At 36.3% G+C, this 19,885-nt stretch overlaps 2 protein-coding genes across 2 annotated transcripts in view; one reads left to right on the top strand and one right to left on the bottom strand.

The window, feature by feature from the left end:
- Positions 1–18,561, bottom strand: part of Sdccag8 (SHH signaling and ciliogenesis regulator SDCCAG8) — a 228,519-nt gene extending 209,958 nt beyond the window's left edge. The window contains exons 1-4 of the mRNA XM_026390721.2: positions 18,386–18,561; positions 8,146–8,298; positions 6,966–7,051; positions 2,661–2,774 (exon numbers count right to left, since the gene is read on the bottom strand). Of these exons, the coding sequence (XP_026246506.2) occupies positions 2,661–2,774; positions 6,966–7,051; positions 8,146–8,298; positions 18,386–18,452 (420 nt within the window). The 5' untranslated portion in view covers positions 18,453–18,561. The remainder of the gene's footprint in view (positions 1–2,660; positions 2,775–6,965; positions 7,052–8,145; positions 8,299–18,385) is intronic.
- An 821-nt stretch (positions 18,562–19,382) lies between these two features.
- Positions 19,383–19,885, top strand: part of Cep170 (centrosomal protein 170) — a 118,036-nt gene continuing 117,533 nt past the window's right edge. Inside the window, exon 1 of the mRNA XM_026390736.2 lies at positions 19,383–19,576. The gene's annotated coding sequence lies outside the window, so the exon portion shown is untranslated. The remainder of the gene's footprint in view (positions 19,577–19,885) is intronic.

Genomic DNA, 19,885 nt, shown 5'->3' with positions numbered 1-19,885 from the left:
GTTCAGGGAGCCCACTCTCTTGTGACCTAGAGTGACACCAATGGCATGTAGTCATGTAGGGACCAGGTTTGAAGGTGTCATGATTCAGAGTAGTAGACCACTGGGTTCCTGCAAAACCTCCTTCAGCAGAAAACTCAGTGGTCCAATTTCCCCCTCCTTCCCCCAGGAGGCATTAGGGGATACCTCTGGCTTAGGCATTTGTGTCCCTCACACTCCTCACTCCAGGATGTGTAGACTTTAAGAGAGGGAGGGAAGGAGGAATGAATAGGTGAAGCACAAGAAATGTTAAACTACTATGTATGGTACTGTAATGGTGGATCTGTGTCATTATACATTTCTCAAAACTCATAGAAAATATAATGCTTGAATTTAATGAAAACTAGAAAATTTAATGTAAACTAGAAAATTTTGGTTCATCAGTTGTAACAAATGTACCACACTGAGACAAGATAACCAGGAAAACTGTGGGGTAGAGTTTTGATTGAGAGAAGTATATGGAAACTCTATGTATTTTTTTTTTCAATTTTTCGGTAAACATAAACTGATCTTAAAAAAAAAGACCCAGAGGTGAATTAAACAACTTCTTTAATTAATTAAATAACTTGCTTCTAAATCTTTAAATGTTATTTTCTTTCTATTCCTTCTTTGTTAAAATGTCTAAAAACCATGCTTTATCTGACTTTCAAGTCTTCTATAATCTTCCATTTTACCAGTTCAGCATTATTTTCATTATTTTTATGAGACACACTCCATGGTAGGAAGATAGAAGAGATGTCTCATGGGACCTACAAACAAACTATACTAATCCTAAATATATAATTGTTACTGTTCTTTACAAAACTTTTTCTCTTCCCTTCTGCTGAGCTAGATGGTTTCCTTTAATGAATGATTCAAGATCCATGTCTCCCATAAAAAATATCCCCAAAGACATGAGCTTTTTGCATCCTTCTTCCCATATTATAGCTAAAGTTTAAGCCATGAAGTAAAGAACAACATATTCTCTATTATGTTGCTATGGTGCTCATAGGTAATAGTTTTTGGTCTTTTCAACTAGATGGTAAATTTATTATTCTTTATATATTTTAAATTTTATCCATAGTATCTTTAGTGATCAAGAGATTCTTGCTAATGGAATAATTATTATGATATTATTTTGGTTTTACTGATAATCCAAGAGTACCTAAATATTAATGATCATGTACTTCAAAAACAAAGAAAAAACTAAATGTTGAGATCAGGGACTCCTTTGTAAGATCAAGATCATGAAACATATAAAGCCTCCTTAAGTTACATACTGGTCTTACGGGGTATGAAAATACACACCTGTAATCCCAGCCATTGGGAGGCTGAGGCAGGAGGACTGCCAAATTCAAGGCCAACCTCAGCAACTTAGTAAGACCTGTCTCAAAACAAAAAATAAAAGGTCTTGGGATGTAGCTCAGTGGTAAAGTGCCCCTGGGTTCACTTGCTAGTATCAAAAAAAAAGTAAAATAAATAATAAAAAAGTTACAAACTGGTCTTACATCAAAATGTTAAAAATATAATACATGATACAAAAAATATCAGCAATTTCCATAAAATATCACATAATTCAATCCTTAGCACCAAAATGACAATATACAAAAAAATATTTTATATATGTAACAGATATTTTTCATATAAAAATCATCATCTGATTCACAAATAATACAAAAATTGAAAAGGGAAAAAATAATGAGAACAAAAAACTAAAACAAAACAAAAACTGAAACACTAACATTACCTTGAAAAAGTAGAAAGGTTCTAATGGAATTAATGACATCACCAAATTGCAAATAGTCTGCCGCAGTCCGGCTGCAGCAAAATAGCTGGGGGGTGACGAATAACTTGTGTACGTTGATACAGCAGGAATAGGAGCCATTTATTGTAGGGCAACAGAGCTATTTATACATTTTGCACAGCTTATCTTAATTAGCATAAACTAGATACATCAGTCAACCAATAAGGAATCTCCACACTTAATGGCTCACTTTTGTTACTTCTCAAACCACTCCCTCTGACATTTTGCCAGGCACCATCCAGACTTGTTTACGAACTCTAACATTTCTCTGGCAAAATACCAGGTGTTATTTTTGACTTATTTACGGACCTTAACAATAGTCAAACAATATAACTTTTCAGAATCACAAACTATGGGGTAATATTCAATTTCTTAATCATTACTCAGTATGAATCACTATTAATCAAGTTCAAGGTAAGAGCCTTAACAGTGACAATGGAACAAATTTGGTCTACCAGCTTAGAATCCTCAATTATTGTACCACAGCTTCAATAAGTTGACAATTGTGGGAGAATAATTGGTCTTAGTATTCCAAAATATTTGCCATCTGGTAGGCTAAAGTAAATGGAGTGGAAAGGAGGAATTCTGAAACATGAGAGCATATTGTGAAATCATTAGACATAGTAATGGACTACTGGGAAATTAAGCAATCAGAAATGGCATGTTCAAGAATATCATCCTGAAGACAAGTTCCTGTACTACATTAGTCTTTCTATAATGTAAGAATAGCGATTGGCTATGGACTGCTACAAACATGAAAACTAATGATAGCAAATTCTTATTTAAGACATAATTGACATAAATTTTAATCTGTAAGATTAAATTTCTAAAGGGAACTTACCTTGCAAAACTTGACTTCAGCCTCTAAATGATGAATGTATTGAAATTGGTCATTAATGATAGGAACAAGGTTGTGTACAATAGGAATATTAGTTTCCTCATATTCTGATGATCTCTAAAACAAAAAAAGGTAAATTATGCATGTTTGGATTTTGCAAAAAATCAGCTGATACCTTCTCCAGATTTAATTCAGCACATATTTGGTGTAAACAAAGATCAAAGTGTAACTAATAGTATTTATTTCTCTATTCTATAAATTAAATATACAAGACAAGGGGATATGAATATCATTTTTTTTTTACAGACAGAAAGTAAAGATTGTTATTAAAAGAAATGGAAAGTGTAAAGATACTGGGGTAGGATAATTGTCTTAGAATGACTTGCCTATTTGAACTGAAAACAAAATCCTATTCAATAATGCTGTGATATGAGGGACAGCTCTCTCTAAGAAACTGCCATGGAAGACAACTGCTAGCTGAAACTGTAGATTAGCTCACTGAAGAAAGAGATTCTTTAGATAAATGTTTGAGGTCAAATGTATGTCAATAATGTAAAATTCCCTTTCAAAAAAGATACTTCAGCAAAACATTTTTTTTGTTTTAAATTTTTGATTCTAGTACTTAGGCAATTCTAAACTGTGCTTTTTTGGGGGGAAGGAGTATAGAACCTCCAAGACTTGAGCCCTAAAGTAGAGAGAGAGAATTTTTTAATATTTATTTTTTAATTTTTGGCGGACACAACATCTTTGTTTGTATGTGGTGCTGAGGATCAAACCTGGGCCACACGCATGCCAGGCGAGCGCACTACTGCTTAAGCCACATCCCCAGCCCTAAAGTATTTGACTTTTAATGTATATCTTAGCTTATTTTAAATGACTACTATAAAATAACTTTTTTTAAAAAAAGAAATAAGGGAAAGGAAAAATGAAGTTCAACCAGTTAAACAAGAGGAAAGTTTGAAATGGACAATCTCTATTTCTCAATCATTCTGGTTTTCAGTTCAAAAATTATGAACAATCAAATATCAGCTTTCAAGGCAGATAGTTAAAAATAGCTTTATGTTTGGGTATATTAAATTTAAAAAACAAAGAAACTTTATGTATGTATGTATGTACATATATATGTATTGTGATTCTAGGAATTGAACACTGGGCCTCATGAATGCTAAGTCAAAGCTCTGCCATTAAGCTGTATCTTCTGCCTCAAAAGTAGGTTTATTTATTTACTTAATTATTTACTTATTGGCAGTATTGGGAATTGAACCTAGGGATGTTCTACCACTGAGCTACATCCCCAGTCCTTTTTACTATGAGACAGGATCTCACTAAGTAACTCAGATTGGCCTTGAACTTGAGATCCTCCTTTCTCAGTATCCTGAGTCACTGGAATTGGTGTGTGCCTTCATGCCCAGCTAAAATAACATTAATTAAACGAACTACCTGTGGTGGGTAGAAAGCTAAATAACTAAGACATTACACTTTTACATTTGTCACATATATATATATATATATATATATATATATATGTTATACAATAATCTCTATTTATTTATTTGTTTGTTTTTTTTGTTTATTTATTTATTTATTTTTTATGTGGTACTGAGGATTGAACCCAGGGCTTCGCCCTTACTAGGTGAGTGCTCTACCACTGAGCCACAACCCCAGACCTATAATCATTTTATATTAATAGAAACAGGTTCAGAATGTAGGCAAATATGAATTAAGTACAGTTAGTCCTCCATGTCTGAATCCTCACATCCATGGAGGATTCAAACAATTGCATATCAAAAAATATTTGAAAAACATACTTAATCTGTACTAATGATGTGCAGAGCTTTTTTTCTGGTCATTTTTACCTAATAGTATAGCATAAAAACTATTTACATAGCATCACATTGTTTTAGGTATTTACATAGCATCACATTGTTTTAGGTAATCCATCGGTGATTTAAAGTATATGGGCAAATGTAATATGTTATATGAAAATACTATGCTATTTTATGTAAGGATTGGAATATTCATGGATTTTGATATCAAAAGAGGGGTCCTGGATCTAATCCCCAAGTATACTGAGAGACATCTGTGTTCGTTCCTATGCATACATAGGAAAAAGTCAATGTAAAGAATCTTTTAAATTCAAGTTAATACTATATGGAAAATGTTCACAAACAATCTGTACATCCTTTGACAGGCTTATTGTAGTTTGGATATACTGGCTATGAAATTGCATTCTAAATCTACAATATTAAAAAGTATATTATTATTATTATTATTATGGCTTATAATCATTACATGTAGACTGAATACAGTCTAAGTACCAATCTTTTATAAATCTTCATACATATAGACCAGTGTATTTGTAAACAATTTGTATACTAAGCAAATTCACTTGATTAAAGTTTTTTGCCTATCCTGATTCAATAAACTCCATAATATCACTTTTCAATTTTATCTTTTAAAAGTGAATAAGCATGTGTGAACATTAAACAGATACAGTAAATTCATCTAATAAATTTAAAAACATCCCACCCACTATTGCTTAAGAGCATTCTCGAAACCATATGTCAACAGTAATAAATTCAATGAATAATAAAATGTTTTATTAAAATTATAACCTCTATCTATAAATATTAACAATGCATATAAAATACATTCCTCTAAAGTAAGAATTAAGCATATAAGTATGTATCAGGTGGAATAAAGTACTAATATGGGGGTACTATTATGACATTTTCAGCAGTGAGTAAAGGAAAGTGACACATCTGTACAGTTTACAGCATGTAGGCTTTTTATTCAACTATTACACAATTTGAAAATTCAAATTGGGCCAGGAGTGGTGGTGCACATCTGTAACCCTAGCCACTTGGGAGGATGAGGCAGAAGCATTGCAAATTCAAGGCCAGCCATGGCAACTTACTGAGCTGGTACTGTTGCTCAGTGATGGAATGTCCCAGTATCATTGGGAGGAAAATAAGAAAGGTGGTCATTAATGCATTTATGTCATACATAATTGAATTTCATAATTCAATATTTTTAAAGAATTCTAACTATATAATCTTATTTGATTATTTCAAAAAGTCTGTGAAATAGGCACAATATCCTTAGAGAGAGAATGTGATAGGCCCTATTTAGATCTAAGGCCTAGACATTATTTTGACCTGGTCTTCATCCTTCCCTTACACCTATCTCAGCCTTTACCATATAAAATATTTCAGTCAGGAATAATACACTGTATTCAAAAATAAAAATCAACCTCAGAATAGAGCATGACTTCTCATATCACACTCTTTTTAAAAAATATTTTTTTAGTTGTAGATGGACACACAATAGTTTTATTTATTTTTGTGTGGTGCTGAGGATTGAACTAAGTGCCTCACAAATGAAAGGTAAGCACTTTACCACTGAAGTACAGCCGCATCCCCCATATCACACTCTTTTATAACTATATATTTTAACATGTAGGATAATGTAACACACTGTACTTTTGACATTCAAATTGAAAGTATCATAAAAGAGTGTTAAGATCATAATTAAGTAACATCTTAAATGATCAAATACAGACATGATTCTCTAAAGAAGAAATAACTCAAATATTTTACTTTTACATGTCATATATACATTCACATATTCATACACACATACACACACACACTCATGAGTGCACACTAACAGTTCCAAAATACATTTTCCAAATTGTTTCTTTCTCACATCATCTTCCTTCCTTCCTTCCTTCCTTCCTTCCTTCCTTCCTTCCTTCCTTCCTTCCTTCCTTCCTTCTGTCCTTCTTCCTTCCTTTCTTTTATTTTTATTCTTATTACTATTATTATTAATTTTTCAGTACTGGGGATTGAACCCAGATGCACTTTCACTGATCTATATCCTCAGTGCTTTTAAATTTTGAGACTGGGTCTTGCTAAGTTGCCCAGGATAGCCTTAAACTTGAGATCCTCCTGCCTCAGCCTAAATTGGTGGGATTACAGGGGTGCACCAGTGCACCTTGGTTTTTCACATTTTTTAAGCAAATAATAAATTAAGAAAATTAGGTTTCCCTCTGGTATGTAAGTCTCTTTTCTTTAGTCAAAATAGTCAGATGGACCCAATAGAGTCAAATGTATGAAAGATGATTTATCAAGAGCTCTGTAATGTTTGGAACAATCAATAAAAAAAATAGTCAGATGGGAAATAATTTATTCAAATGTTTTATACTATACGCATGATCAGAATTGCTTATAGCATATGCTACTAAAATGACATAAAAACAAAACAGAGTTAGAAAACTTTTGTCAGGTTACAAAAGGTGATACTCACCAAAGGGGGCATTTTTTGTTTTCTTGATGGAGATATCTCATTTTCCTTACTTGCTTGCTGATGCAACATAGCTTTGAGCTGTTTAACTACAGAGCAAAAGCAAATGAATTCATTGACTTTGAGATCCATGGTTTATGCTATAGTTTTGATTTTATATGTCCCCCAAAGTAACATGTGTTTAAAGCATAGTCCTGAGCTCAGTGCTACTGGGAGGTAGTGGAACCTTTATGAGGTGGGGTTTACTAGTAAGTCTTTCTGTCATTGGAGGGTTACCGTTGAAGAGGATAGTGGGACTCAAACACCTTTCTCTCTCTTTTTTACTTCCCTGCTATGAGGCAAGCAGGTTGTGCTCCTCCAGGTACTTCCACCTTGATGTATTGCCTCATCACAGGAACAAAACTATGGGGCCAATTAGTCATGGACTGAAACTTCCAAACCTGTGAGCCACAATAAATATTTTTACTTTCTAAGTTTATTTAGCTTAGATATTTGTTATAGTAATAGAAAGTTGACTTACAACTTATCATCATCTACCCATTCTTTGATTCATCCAACAAATATTGCTTAAATTTCTATTATGCATCAAAAATTGTGCTATTGACTTGGAATACAAAGACAAAGATACCCCTTAAGAGCTAAAATTCAGTGAGCAAAAAAGATAGACTAATAGATGTAGAACAATAAAACAAGTTTGGATATAGACTTAGAACTATGCATAGTGTTACAAGAGGACACACATAATTGTGCCTGTTTTCACAGAGAAGCTAACGCTGTCCAGGTGAACAGGAGTTCACCAAGCAAGAAAGGGGGAGAAAAGTTCTAGTTAGGATGCATTACATGTGTAAAAGTACAGAGGCATAGTTAGGAGGTTTGTATGCTTAAAATATGGTTTATGAGAGGGATGGTTAGGATGAGAGTGTAAAAAAAAATAAGACTGGAAATGTAGGTTGCAGCTCTCTAAGCAAAATATTGTTATCTCATCTTAAGATATTTGGACTTTAGTCTATAGGCATTAGGAAGTCAAAAAGAACAAAATTTAGTGAAGAAATTGTATTACCTGATTTGTGTTTCAGGAATAACATCCTAGCAGCAGAGTGGAGGATGGTATGGAGTCAGGATTCTGTAGAGTTTAAAGTACTTGCTATGTGTCATTTAGGCTAGGACTGACATTATTACTTACCGGCATGGCTATGTTGCAGTTCATGCCAGGCTATCTCAGGGTCCTCATTTCCTACATTGGTGCTAAAGGAAGGATCCAGTGCTTCTTCTTCAATGGTGACATCACCTTTTCTCAGGGCACATTTCAGTTGGTGAATGCTTCTGCTGGCCCGTTCTGCAAACAGACATCTGATGAAAATCAAGGCCGGTAAAATGTGAGCAGTCACATGGACACTTGTTCAAGATAGCAGTCTTGAAAGAAGTATCAATTATTTCTGGTACTCAATGGAAAGAGGAGAGTTTTGTTTCTAGTTTGCTGAAGATTGTGCCAAAGAAAGTGAGAGAAGATTAACTTCATGGATTAGAGGTTAGTCTTAATGGTCGCTGTAACTGCAATTGTTGATTTCTTTTTTTGTTTTATGTTTAATATTTTTAGTTCTGGGGATTGAACCCAAGGTCTCAAGCATGTTCACCAAGTCCTCTATGAGTGAGCTTCATTCCCAGCCCCTTCTGATATTCACTATATATAGCACCTCCAGCATAGTTTTGGAGGGTCAAATGGCAGTTTCCCCACTCTCAAGCAATAACCAACCTGGGGATCTGGAGATGTGTTCTCCTTCCTCTCAGTGCTTAATACTGCCCTACCCTACCTGGAAATAGAAGGGTGAGTTGGGCAGAGCCAGCCAGCGGAACACAGTAACACCAAGTTCTGACCTAGGGAAGCCCCATTATCCCTGAGGACCTGATGCCCTTGCTTCACCAAGAGACATAAACTAGCTGGGCATGGTGGCACACAGATATATTCCAAGCTATTTGGGAGGTCAAGGAAGGAAGATCAAAAGTTTCAAGGCCAACCTGGGCAACTTAGTGAGATCTTGTCTCAGAATAAAATTTTAAAAGGACTGGGGATGTAGCTCAGTGATAGAGTGCCCCTGGGTTTAATCCCTAGTATCACCACCGGGGTGGGGGGGAGAAAAAGAATGAATTGCTTATTCCAGTTTCTCAGTTTAAATCAAGATTTGTACAGTTGAAGTGATTACGGTGGCAGTTCATACTGTACAGTGTTTCTTATGCATCGTACTCATTCTTGGTTAGTGTAACCCCTCGAAATGAAGCTTAAACATGGTAGCACATAACATTTGTTTCTTTGATAATTCATCTCCTTCAAGAACCCAGGCTCATTTCCTTGTGGCCTTATATTTTGAAAATGAGTAGGCCTATAATTTGTATTAACCAGCACAAGTTACACCATGAAAGTCCCAGGCCCCATCTTTTTTACAAAGGACTAGCAGCTGCTGTCTCCTTGATCTTGGAATGTTTGATTTTAGGAGCTGTTCATCTTGTTGAAGAGACCTGAGAAGAGGCCACATAGAGAGGAAAGGCTCTGAGACTACATGGAGAAGGAGAGATGCTCATCACCTCCATCACTCTACACCCCAATAGTCCAGTGTAACTGTTAGAGGACTCCACTGTCAGCAACCATTTAAGTACAATGTCAGGAAAAAAGACCTGATTCATGTATGAAAGCACATTTATTAACATATATTTTACAGAACCTTGAAAAACAAATTTCTTTTTCTCCAAGTTCATTCATTTTCAGGTTTAAAATAGAAAACCATAATGATATTACTTAATGGAGAAGTAGTAGAGTTTCTTGACTTACAGCAAGTAATTTTCTACCTTGATTAATCTAAAGAAAACAGGTCTTTCAGTCTAGGTTAAACAATGGAATTCTGTTTATTAATTACACAAGAGACTCAGTGAATTTATCATTACATTTTCTCTACAGTAATCCTATTTATATATAGATCTTTTTCTAACACAAACTTGGTGCTGATTACTAACCAAGTCTGGTCTTTTCTTACTTATCCTGAATTTAAAGAAGCACAGATGGGCTGGGGATGTGGCTCAAGCGGTAGCGCGCTCGCCTGGCACGCGAGCGGCCCAGGTTCGATCCTCAGCACCACATACCAACAAAGATGTTGTGTCCGCCGAGAACTAAAAAATAAATATTAAAATTCTCTCTCTCTCTCTCTCTCTCTCTCTCTCTCTCTCTCTCTCCCTCCCTCCCTCCCTCCCTCTCCCTCTCTCCCCTCTCTCTAAAAAAATAAAAATAAAAAAAATAAAAAAATAAAGACATGTGCCATCACACCTGCCTTTATTAAAAAAAAAAAAAAGAAGCACAGATAAGAAGTATTCCTAGTTTTCTCGATATAAGGAACAGCAACAGCTTTCCAGCAGCTCAGAATGTTCTAAAGAGACTTAAATCTATGAATAAAGCACTGTTGTTATTGTATCCATAGAAAGGAAACAGAGGATTTGATTAACATTAAAAGTATGCTCCATGGAGCCATCAAAATGACTTCACTTCTAAAACAAAGGATAATTGTTTATTTATATTTGGTCTAACTAAAAGCTAATAAACTATATTAGGAAAAAGAAAGAAAATCTGAAATAAAAATCACAGAATTGAAAATCCCTACAGGTAGAGCTCTTTCAGATTACAATGATGGCAGTATTTTAAGGGCCCTTTAAATATTTTTCCTAATATTCTTGTTTGGTATTTTGAAATTCATAATATTAAAAGATGACATCCTAGACTGTACTGTGAAAATAATGAGATATAGAATTCAACAACTATCCCAAAGGAGAGTGATACACATAGCTTTGGGGGTATTTTTGCAACTATTGACTCAGTTGTGAGGGTCAGAGAAGAAGAGGAATTTGCAAAGGACCCTGTCCCAAAACTAAGATGTAAATGATACTTTAAAATTATTTAAATATAACATTTTAAAACACACACATACATATATATATATAAATACATTTTTCAAATATAAAAACAGCAACATCCACATAATTATAAAATATGAATAATAGTTAGTCCTGAAGAATTGTAACTCTAAGATGATTCAAGATGGATGAAATTCTATTGCTTGTCATACTGGAGACATTTAATCTGAAGCCTCCATAAGCTTTATTATGAACACTATTCCATAGATGCAGTTATCTGCTGCTTAGACTTAAGGAAACCAGATTAGACAGGAGGTTCCAGTTATCATTTCCTATCCCACTGCTAATGGGGCACAGCTTTATCTAACCGAGATAGAAAGGACATTGACTTCCTCTTCTCTCCTGAGAGGACAGTAGGGTATTTCCAAATGATCTGATTTCTTCTCCCCAGCACCAATAGGCTAAATATAAACTTAATTATAAACAGAAATACAAACAAACCCTCTAAGTCTTACAGATCACATGAACATAAGTACAAGTAAATAATATTTCTATTACTCCATTATCCAAACATCAATCAGAACAATGAACACTTAAAATGGTTATTGAGCTAATGACTGTAAATTTAATCTTAGTTACTTTCTTAGTCCAAGTTCCCTATTCCTATGTTCTAATTCCCAGCTCACCATTGATTTCTTCATCAAGATGTTTTTGAACAAAATGTAAAAATTTCTCAGTCTGAGAAGGATCACCAACTATATTCATATAGTGAATTATTAATGTCTACATTCTCCATCTGTCTTGGGAGATGTGTAAGAGAATTACCCTAGTGACAGGGAGAGGGAACCAACCCTATGAAGTACCCAGCTGTCTCTGAGAAAACAAGCAATGAACCATTCCCTAGGCTGACATATAAGACACACAGCAGTTCCTGGCACAAGCTTAGACAGGGGCAGATGGCAGAAAAATGAAACCATAGCTAGATAAGAGAAACATGTGTCTGTCTACACATAATGGGGCCACATCCTAGTTCAGAAGACTGCCGTAACGGTTTTCTAAGGGACTGACAGATAGCAAAACCAAGGTAAAAACAGCATAATCGAAAGTCAGACAAAGTCAGCTCTGTAAACAGCAATAGCGAAAGACAATAATTAAGTACTACAGATAAATGAAAAAAAAAATCTCAAAGAAAATACTATCATAAGACTGTAATAGTTGAAAATGTGCTTAAAGTGATTGGCACCAGTAGTAAGAGAAAAACTGAACAAGAATGTAGAATCTTTAAAAAAAATAGTGTCTAGAAGATCATTAATGATGTAGGGGAGTTGGCAAATCCCATGAGATTGGCAATATCCATTCTGAAGGATATACCTGACATTTCTTTGGCATCAACTGAGAAGACTTATGCACCTGTCACTTCCACTGATAAAGAATTCTAGCTAGACTGGCAGAAGAATGTGAATAACATTGCCAGCCAATACAATCTGTATCTTTAATTGTAATTACACCAAACTATAACTCTTGTAGAACGATGGCTACGAGAAAAATCTTACTACTTCTAGATCATGGATTCTCAACCTCAGTTCTATTGACATTTTGACCCTGACAAACCTTTTTGTAAGGAGCTAGGTTATGCATGTTTAGCAGTATCCCTGGCCTATATGCACTGGCTATCAGTAGCAACCACCTCTACCCCCAATAGTAACAATAAAATTGAAAAACAAAAAAGGTTTCTGGACGATACTAAATGTTTGCTTGGTAGAAAAATTGACCCTGACTGAGAATTATTGGTTGACATCAATAAAACAAGAGAGCTAGTATTCAGTCTTGAGAAAATAATTCCATTACAGTCACTACACTATTATATTGTAACTGTAGCTTCCTCTTCATGAAGAAAGGGCAGAGCAATGAGTTATTCCACCACAGTTGTCATGATGGGATATTTCTTATATACGTGGCAGGGATAGGTATTATATACACTGTAATCAGGAGCTCAGAATTCATATTAACTTAATTTTGTTTCAAGGCCTAAAACAATGCAATATTTACTTTAAGACCATTGCTTTAAATATTCCAGTGGGCCTTACTTAAGTTCCATCATAATTAAGGTTGCTTTGGCACATGTATATGTGCATTTTGAGCTACCTTCTTTACCAATGGACACCAAAAAGTTATCACTAGATGAAAAGGTGAAAACCTTAGTACAAAATGGGGATGTATTTGAAGTGTAAGTCTTTACACATCCAAGGGAGAATATAATTATTCTCAGTATCTCAATAGCTTGTGCATATTTCTACCCAAAAACACGTGAAAGTGCCCTTACAATTTTATAACACTTTACCAAAATTTTGGTTCTAGATATTCCAGGAAGGAATACTTATTTGTAAAACATTCTTTTCTGCCTGACAAATCCTGTCTTTTGCCTATTTTATCTCATTAGTGGTGGAAAAAGAAATATGGGATTTTTCTGTTGTAATTTTGTTTTAGTAAAATAAAAGATCATAAAACTACTAAAAAAGGCAATGAATATATGAATAAAAAAGATATAAAATTTAAGCTTTATAAACAAATACCAATCCTTATATGTGTATATGCATATACATTACGTGGAAAAGCATATGCAAGATATCTAAGAAAAGAAAAATATTGAGAAAAGAGAAAAATAAGTTCTATGAGTACATATCAGAAAAAGAACTTTCACTTAAGTTATACCCATTTTCTTAAGTCTGCTAAAGGTCCAGATGACATCACTGCTGGCTAATACACTAGCTAAATTCTTGGCTAGTAAGATTAACATAGTCCTTGTACAAAATATAACCCCTTCTCTGGCAGGAGGAAAACACTTTGCAGGATCTGGAGATATATGCCAATCAGATACAGGGAAAACACAGAATAACAACATTATCTCCAGTTTTCTTGAACGAAAGTAAATTACAAAGAAAAGGAAACTCCCCAAGATTATGTATTTTCTTCTCATATTCATCACCATTCAATATACTTAGTTCGACTCCTTACTCTCATTTTGTAAAAGAGAAATAGTCCAACCAAGTGTTAATGGAAAGGACATTAGTGATCCAGGGGTCAGAGAGTAATCCCTACAGGGGCAAAACAGGCTCTTCAGTGTGTTTTGCTTGGATCTCTTTTTGGAAAAAGACGGGGAGGAAAGGAGAAGAATAAAGAAGTAAGCAAAAAAGAAATTGGAATGTTTTTAGAAAAAGCATAAACTGTCCAGTTTGGCCATAAGCCTCACCTTTCCCAAGTGTCTTCCACTGACTCCTTCACTCCAATGCTTTGTCATCTGCTTGGCTCCTAAAAGGCAATAGTTCTCACATCTAGTCCAAACTTTTCATTTTACAGATGAGGAAACAGGAATCTAAGAACTTGTTTAACCTGTTAAGTGCCAAGTTTTCGATTTTGTGAAGAGAATTACTTCAAAATTACCATATGTGGTATATTTGTTGCTTGATGTAAGTTTTTATAAGGAATTCTACATTTGGGATAATGAAATCAAATACATCAAGGTCACACAGGTGGTTATCAGCAAAGTAACAGTAATGTAAGTGACCTGCTTTCTTGTTACACATTCTCTTCTCTGAATCCATCATACTTTTTGCCACAAATTCCATCTAGAGGCTGAAACATCAAAGTGTTGAAAGGAAAGAAAGAACTAGTATACAGAATATATATAAAAACTATGTGTTCCTGTCACATTAAAAGTTTGTTTCATTTCCATTTATGCTTATCCAATCAACCACAAGTGTCTAGGTACTTACTACTTGAATGGGTGAGTCATGAACGTAGGTGTTGTTGATAAAGCTATACCCATTACCTAACACAGAAGCAATAGCCAAGACATGATTCTATTATTAAGGTTAGAACATTGTGTTCTAGCAATTTCTATTCTTTCTAGTATCAGATTCCTATGCTAAAGTGTGCAGAACTTAAAACAGAGCATGGGTTGTCTTTTATTCAGGTTTTTCTTGACTATAAACTAGTATATTTTATACTTTATGACCTGATACAATGATTCTTCGAAATTTAAATTAGAAGAAGGGCATTTGCAATCCTTCCCAATTACAAATGTATTTCTTAAATTGTTCTGTGGATGTTGAATTATGGCTATCTAGAGAGTAAATGAACACATAATCATACTGTCAGAAGACCTCCCAAATTACTTCTAATTCTATATTGAACTTTGTGGTTGCTAAGATATCAGGAATATGTACACTTCTTATCGCACTGGATCATGACCAAAATGAATCTGTCAGGCAATGAAGGTTTCCAGTTTTTCTACCAGGACTCTCATTTTGAAGGAGAGTCAGTTTTTTTCTCTAATTTCTTGCAGAAAGGTCACAGTCAAACCAAAGCAAGAGCGATCTGGGGACACAATCTATTTTATGGAAAGGTGTGTTGCCCAATTTTAGAAATGCAAAATCAATTAAGATCTTTAAACAAACAAACAACAACAGAGATTTTTGGAAGGTTCAAAAGGGAAAACATCTGAAAAGTGTAAAGAAAAGGATGAGAGGTAAATGTGGAGTCTGCACATGGGCTTCCTATTTCCATGGATGCTTCAGCATCACTGGAGTCAAAGAGAGGTAAGAATTCCACTAACATTTTAAAAGCCAGAAAGTCAACTTTGTCTCTGCTTTTTCACATCAGTATTCCAAACACTTAATATACCATAATAATGCCCAAATTATATTTAAAGTAAAGAATTAGAACAAAGCATAAGAAAATTGAATTACTATCATGGAAAATTATAAAAGCATTTTGTATTTTTATGTAACTTTTTGGTGAATAAAAATGAAAAGATACTATTAATGATTATATATAGTTATTTCAAAATCACAGGAATAAGCAGTAAGAAATTCCCAACACTTTATTATTAGCTTTCCATTAAGCATGAATTAGACAAGACATATTGGTAACAGAATTTTTAAATTATTGGGAACACTCAACATATTGAAGTTCCATATACTGAATGCACCATACTTTGATTATTTAGAAACACAAAATTTTACTTTAAAGAGAATTATTCTGTTTAAAAGTGGTAGTTTACACTTGTGAAGAATTTTTGATTGTGCTTAAATTCAGGGTTTTGTTTTCTTCTAGAAGCTGTTACATATTAGAACCTTACAAAAAGAAAAATGCTACATAAATAATATATCCCAAACCCATTTAAAAATTCAGGTTCCATTTTTAATTCATTGTTAAAATTATGGCTAAAAACTTTTAATTGTTTACCTTTTTTCTATCCCTTTTTAGTAGTAGTGAAATGCTTGAACTATCCTTATGTTGTTATTAAAATTAAAATTTATTTAAAAATGTATTATCTTTGACAGCTGGGCCAGTAGCACACACCTGTAATCTCAATCACTGGGGAGGCTGAGAGAGGAGAAGCCCATCCTCAGCAACTTAGCAGGGCCCTAAGCAACTTATACTCTACTTTCATGTACATCTAAAGATAACAAATAAAAAAATTAACAAAAACAAAAGCAAGGTCAAATAAAAAAAATAAGATAAAATGGGGGTAGAAAAGTAGCCAAGTGCACCTGTGTTAAATCTCTACACACACACACACACACACACACACACACACACACAAGTATTATCTTTGAGTGAAAACTCTTCCTTGTATAATTATGAAAAAAAATCCAAAGCTATTATAGATGTTATTGTAAAATTAACTTGAAATTAACCACTTTACTACATCAAAATGTCTTACATTAAATTCCTCCAGGGATTACAAAAAGGGTTAAAATAAGGTCAAAGGAGAGGTTAAAAGAAACATAATAAACCTTTAAATAAGGTTAAAAGAAACATAATGGAAAACAGAAAATGTTTACTAATCTAAAAAATCGAATAAAATCACTCATATCGCTGTGCACAACATTTTTCTTGCTTACAAATGAAATGCTGTTTCTATATCTAATAGTTCTTCAAACTACCAGTAGTCTGATGAAAATATTTATTAAGACCAATTCCTTTACTCCTGCAGTTTGAATACTTGAGAATGTTGACAGTTTGTTGCATTACTGACAGATGTAGACAATAAATAATAACCCTACAAAGCTTAGAGTCATGAGAAGATTAACTTTCTAATCTTCTTGAAAAATCTTCATTTCACTGCCATGTACCAAACATAAATAGCAGATAATGTGCCAAGCACTGATCCTTACTGCATTTTCAATTGTAGTAACAAAAATATATATAATATTTATAATTTCAATTATAATAATCTATAATTATTTTACTTTCTTTTCCACTAATCCAGAGACCCATAGAGATAGGGACTTGATCTTGCTCCATACTGCAAATCAGCACCTAGAATACCTAACCCATAGTGGGGCACTGAATTAATATTTTCTGAGTAAATTGGGTTCTAAATGCCTTAAGTATCTTTGTAAATGTTAGTTATGACCTAGGTGGTTTGGATATTCAACAGAATAGGAAATATTATATCTACTAGAATAAAACATCTTTAGTGAAATTGTTCTTTTTGTTTACATGTATATGTCCACATAATTGTGCGTGTATGTGGTGCTGGGGATGAAACCAAAGGACTCATAAATACCAGGCAAGCCCTCCACAACTGACCCACATCCCAACCCTGAAAATATATTTCTTTCTATGGGGTAACAATTTTTTTTAAAGTTTGAAAATCATTGCTTTATGTGGATTATTTCATTTGCTTCTCATAATAAACTTGCAGATAATACTATAACTTCCAAAACACAGAACGGAGATTTCCAGAGGTTGTAGACATTGTGCAAGATTACAGACTGCACATATGGACAACACTTCTACGGGTACTTGTTCATAAGGTACTGCACTAAGAAACTATGCATTAGTTAAATGTGATTTCAATAACAGCAATTATGACTTGATTAATAAAGAAAAATATAGGCTTTGAAAGCAGACAGGTCTAAATTTAATACCTGGCTCTGCCACTAATCTGCTGTGTGGGCTTTGGCCTATAATTTAAACTTTTTGAGCTTCAATTTCCTCTTGGGTAAAATAAGGATACACAGATAAGATTATTTTAAGTTTTAAATGATACTGTATGTAAGTGGGCTAGACCAATAAGTAGAAGCTACTGTGATTAAAATAACGTTTATTCTCTCTGGTCCTATAAGTAACAGTCAACCCACTACACCATTATTTGAATGTGTAAAAAGTGTGAATCAGGAATATGTTGGATTAAACATCAAAACATGGGAACTGGGCAAAAAAGGGACAGAGCTGTCCAAGACTTTTTGCTGGCACTGACTGAGAAAGACGCCAAGTCAAGATCAGTCCACCTTGTTGGTTCTGGTAACTATGGAAATCAAAGGAAACAAGGTTGCTTAGCCGTAAAAACAACGTCACACTATTTCATCCTCCTCAATATCACAGCAACATTCGTCTTCTTCCTCTGCATCCTGGCTGGAGCCCAAACCAGGTGTTATGAAAGGCACCAGGTCGGCTCCCGCCCACTAACGACCTGGGCACCTAGGGGCTAGGCACAGAGGTTCGGAGCAACTCACCCCTGAGACTCCGTTGATATTGCCCCAGAATTTCCTCCAGGGTAGAGTTCCCTGGGAAGTCCGCCATGCACAGACTCTGGGCCCAGAGATGGGAGTTACGCAGGGAAATGTCCAGCGCACTCCCTTCAGAGAATAGGCCTAGCGCCGGCTGAACGCCCGCCTGCTTCCTGCCGCTGCAGTCACTGGGGAGTCTTGGAACCCCAGACCGAGCTCCCGGGGGCTCTTCCTACCCACTGTCCTTCATAGCGAACGTCGGGAATTGTAGTTCTCAGCTAAGGGCCCGCTGCTTCGAGAACCCTAGGAGCCTTCTAACTACACTACAACTCCCAGAGGGCACTGCGCACTGGGCGCCGACCTCGACCATTTGGCTGCAGGCGTTGGTTGCCAAGAGACCGACTCGGAGGTTCCGCCCTTTTCCTCTAGCCCAGCCTTGTTTAGTCCCTCCTCCTCCCTATCCTTCTGAGGTCGGGACTGTTCGAGGGACTGAAAAGGCCCCCTGAGGCCTTGACACTTCAACGTGTGCCGCCTTGCAGCTGATCCCTCAGCCTTCTTAAGTACGCAAATAACAAGCTCTGGGCACTATTCATTTGCCACATTGTCCAAAAGTCAAATACACCCTCAAGAAGGAGAACCTCAAAAAACTTCCTGCCTATTCCTTTCTGGCTGCCAACACTACACCTACTAGCATGCCTAGCAACGCGACCTCCACTTGGAGTTGGCGCACCGCCGGCTGGGAACTGTAGTCCTTGTAGGTTGCAGCTCGGGCTATTGCCAGGGTCCTCTTCATTGTTCCAGCTGATCTTAGGGGCACGCCTGCGCACTGTGCAGCCAGGGAAGCGTGTGGGTGAGACCCTCTGCACAACCCTTTTTCATTGTCTGGGCTTAGCGCCTGCGCAGTAAGAAATCGTTGGGACCCGGCTTGAGAGGATAGGGCCTGGCTCCTCGCCCTTTCCCGAGGCGCCTGCGCATTAAGCGCCCGCTCTTGCCGTTACCGCTATGTGTGGGGCGTGTGTAGAATAACGTTATTGCCCAGCGGAGCTGAGGGGCCTGGAGCTCGGCCGCGGCAGCAGCGACAACGACGACGACAGCGGCGACGACGACGACGGGGTGGGGGGAGGACGGCGTGCTAGCGACTCACGGGACGCAACGCGCCCCGCCTCCCCCGTCCGGTCCCTCTCTCAACGGTGAGGGGTAAGTGATGCGTCGGGCTACTGGGTGTCGGCGCCGCCAAAGCCACTACAGCGGCTTTTCCTCCTCCTCCTCCACGGATACTTGACAGGGACTCTGGGCGCGGCCCGCGGCTGAGCCTGATGCGGGGCCGCCTGCCAAGGGGGTGCTTTCCGGATGCTCCGTGCAGCACCACCGCCCCTGACCTGGGGCTCCCATCCCCCATCCCGTCGCTGCCCCCGGCCTCCAGTTCTGAGGCCCCAGGCCTTCTCTGGCCCATCGCCACCGTGTCCACTTCCCCTGAGTGTATTGAATCATTTTCAGGTCCCTCCC

Source organism: Urocitellus parryii, chromosome 9 (genome assembly GCF_045843805.1).
Source record: "Urocitellus parryii isolate mUroPar1 chromosome 9, mUroPar1.hap1, whole genome shotgun sequence".
Taxonomy (NCBI): domain Eukaryota; kingdom Metazoa; phylum Chordata; class Mammalia; order Rodentia; family Sciuridae; genus Urocitellus; species Urocitellus parryii.
This window is presented reverse-complemented; position numbering and strand designations above follow the sequence as displayed.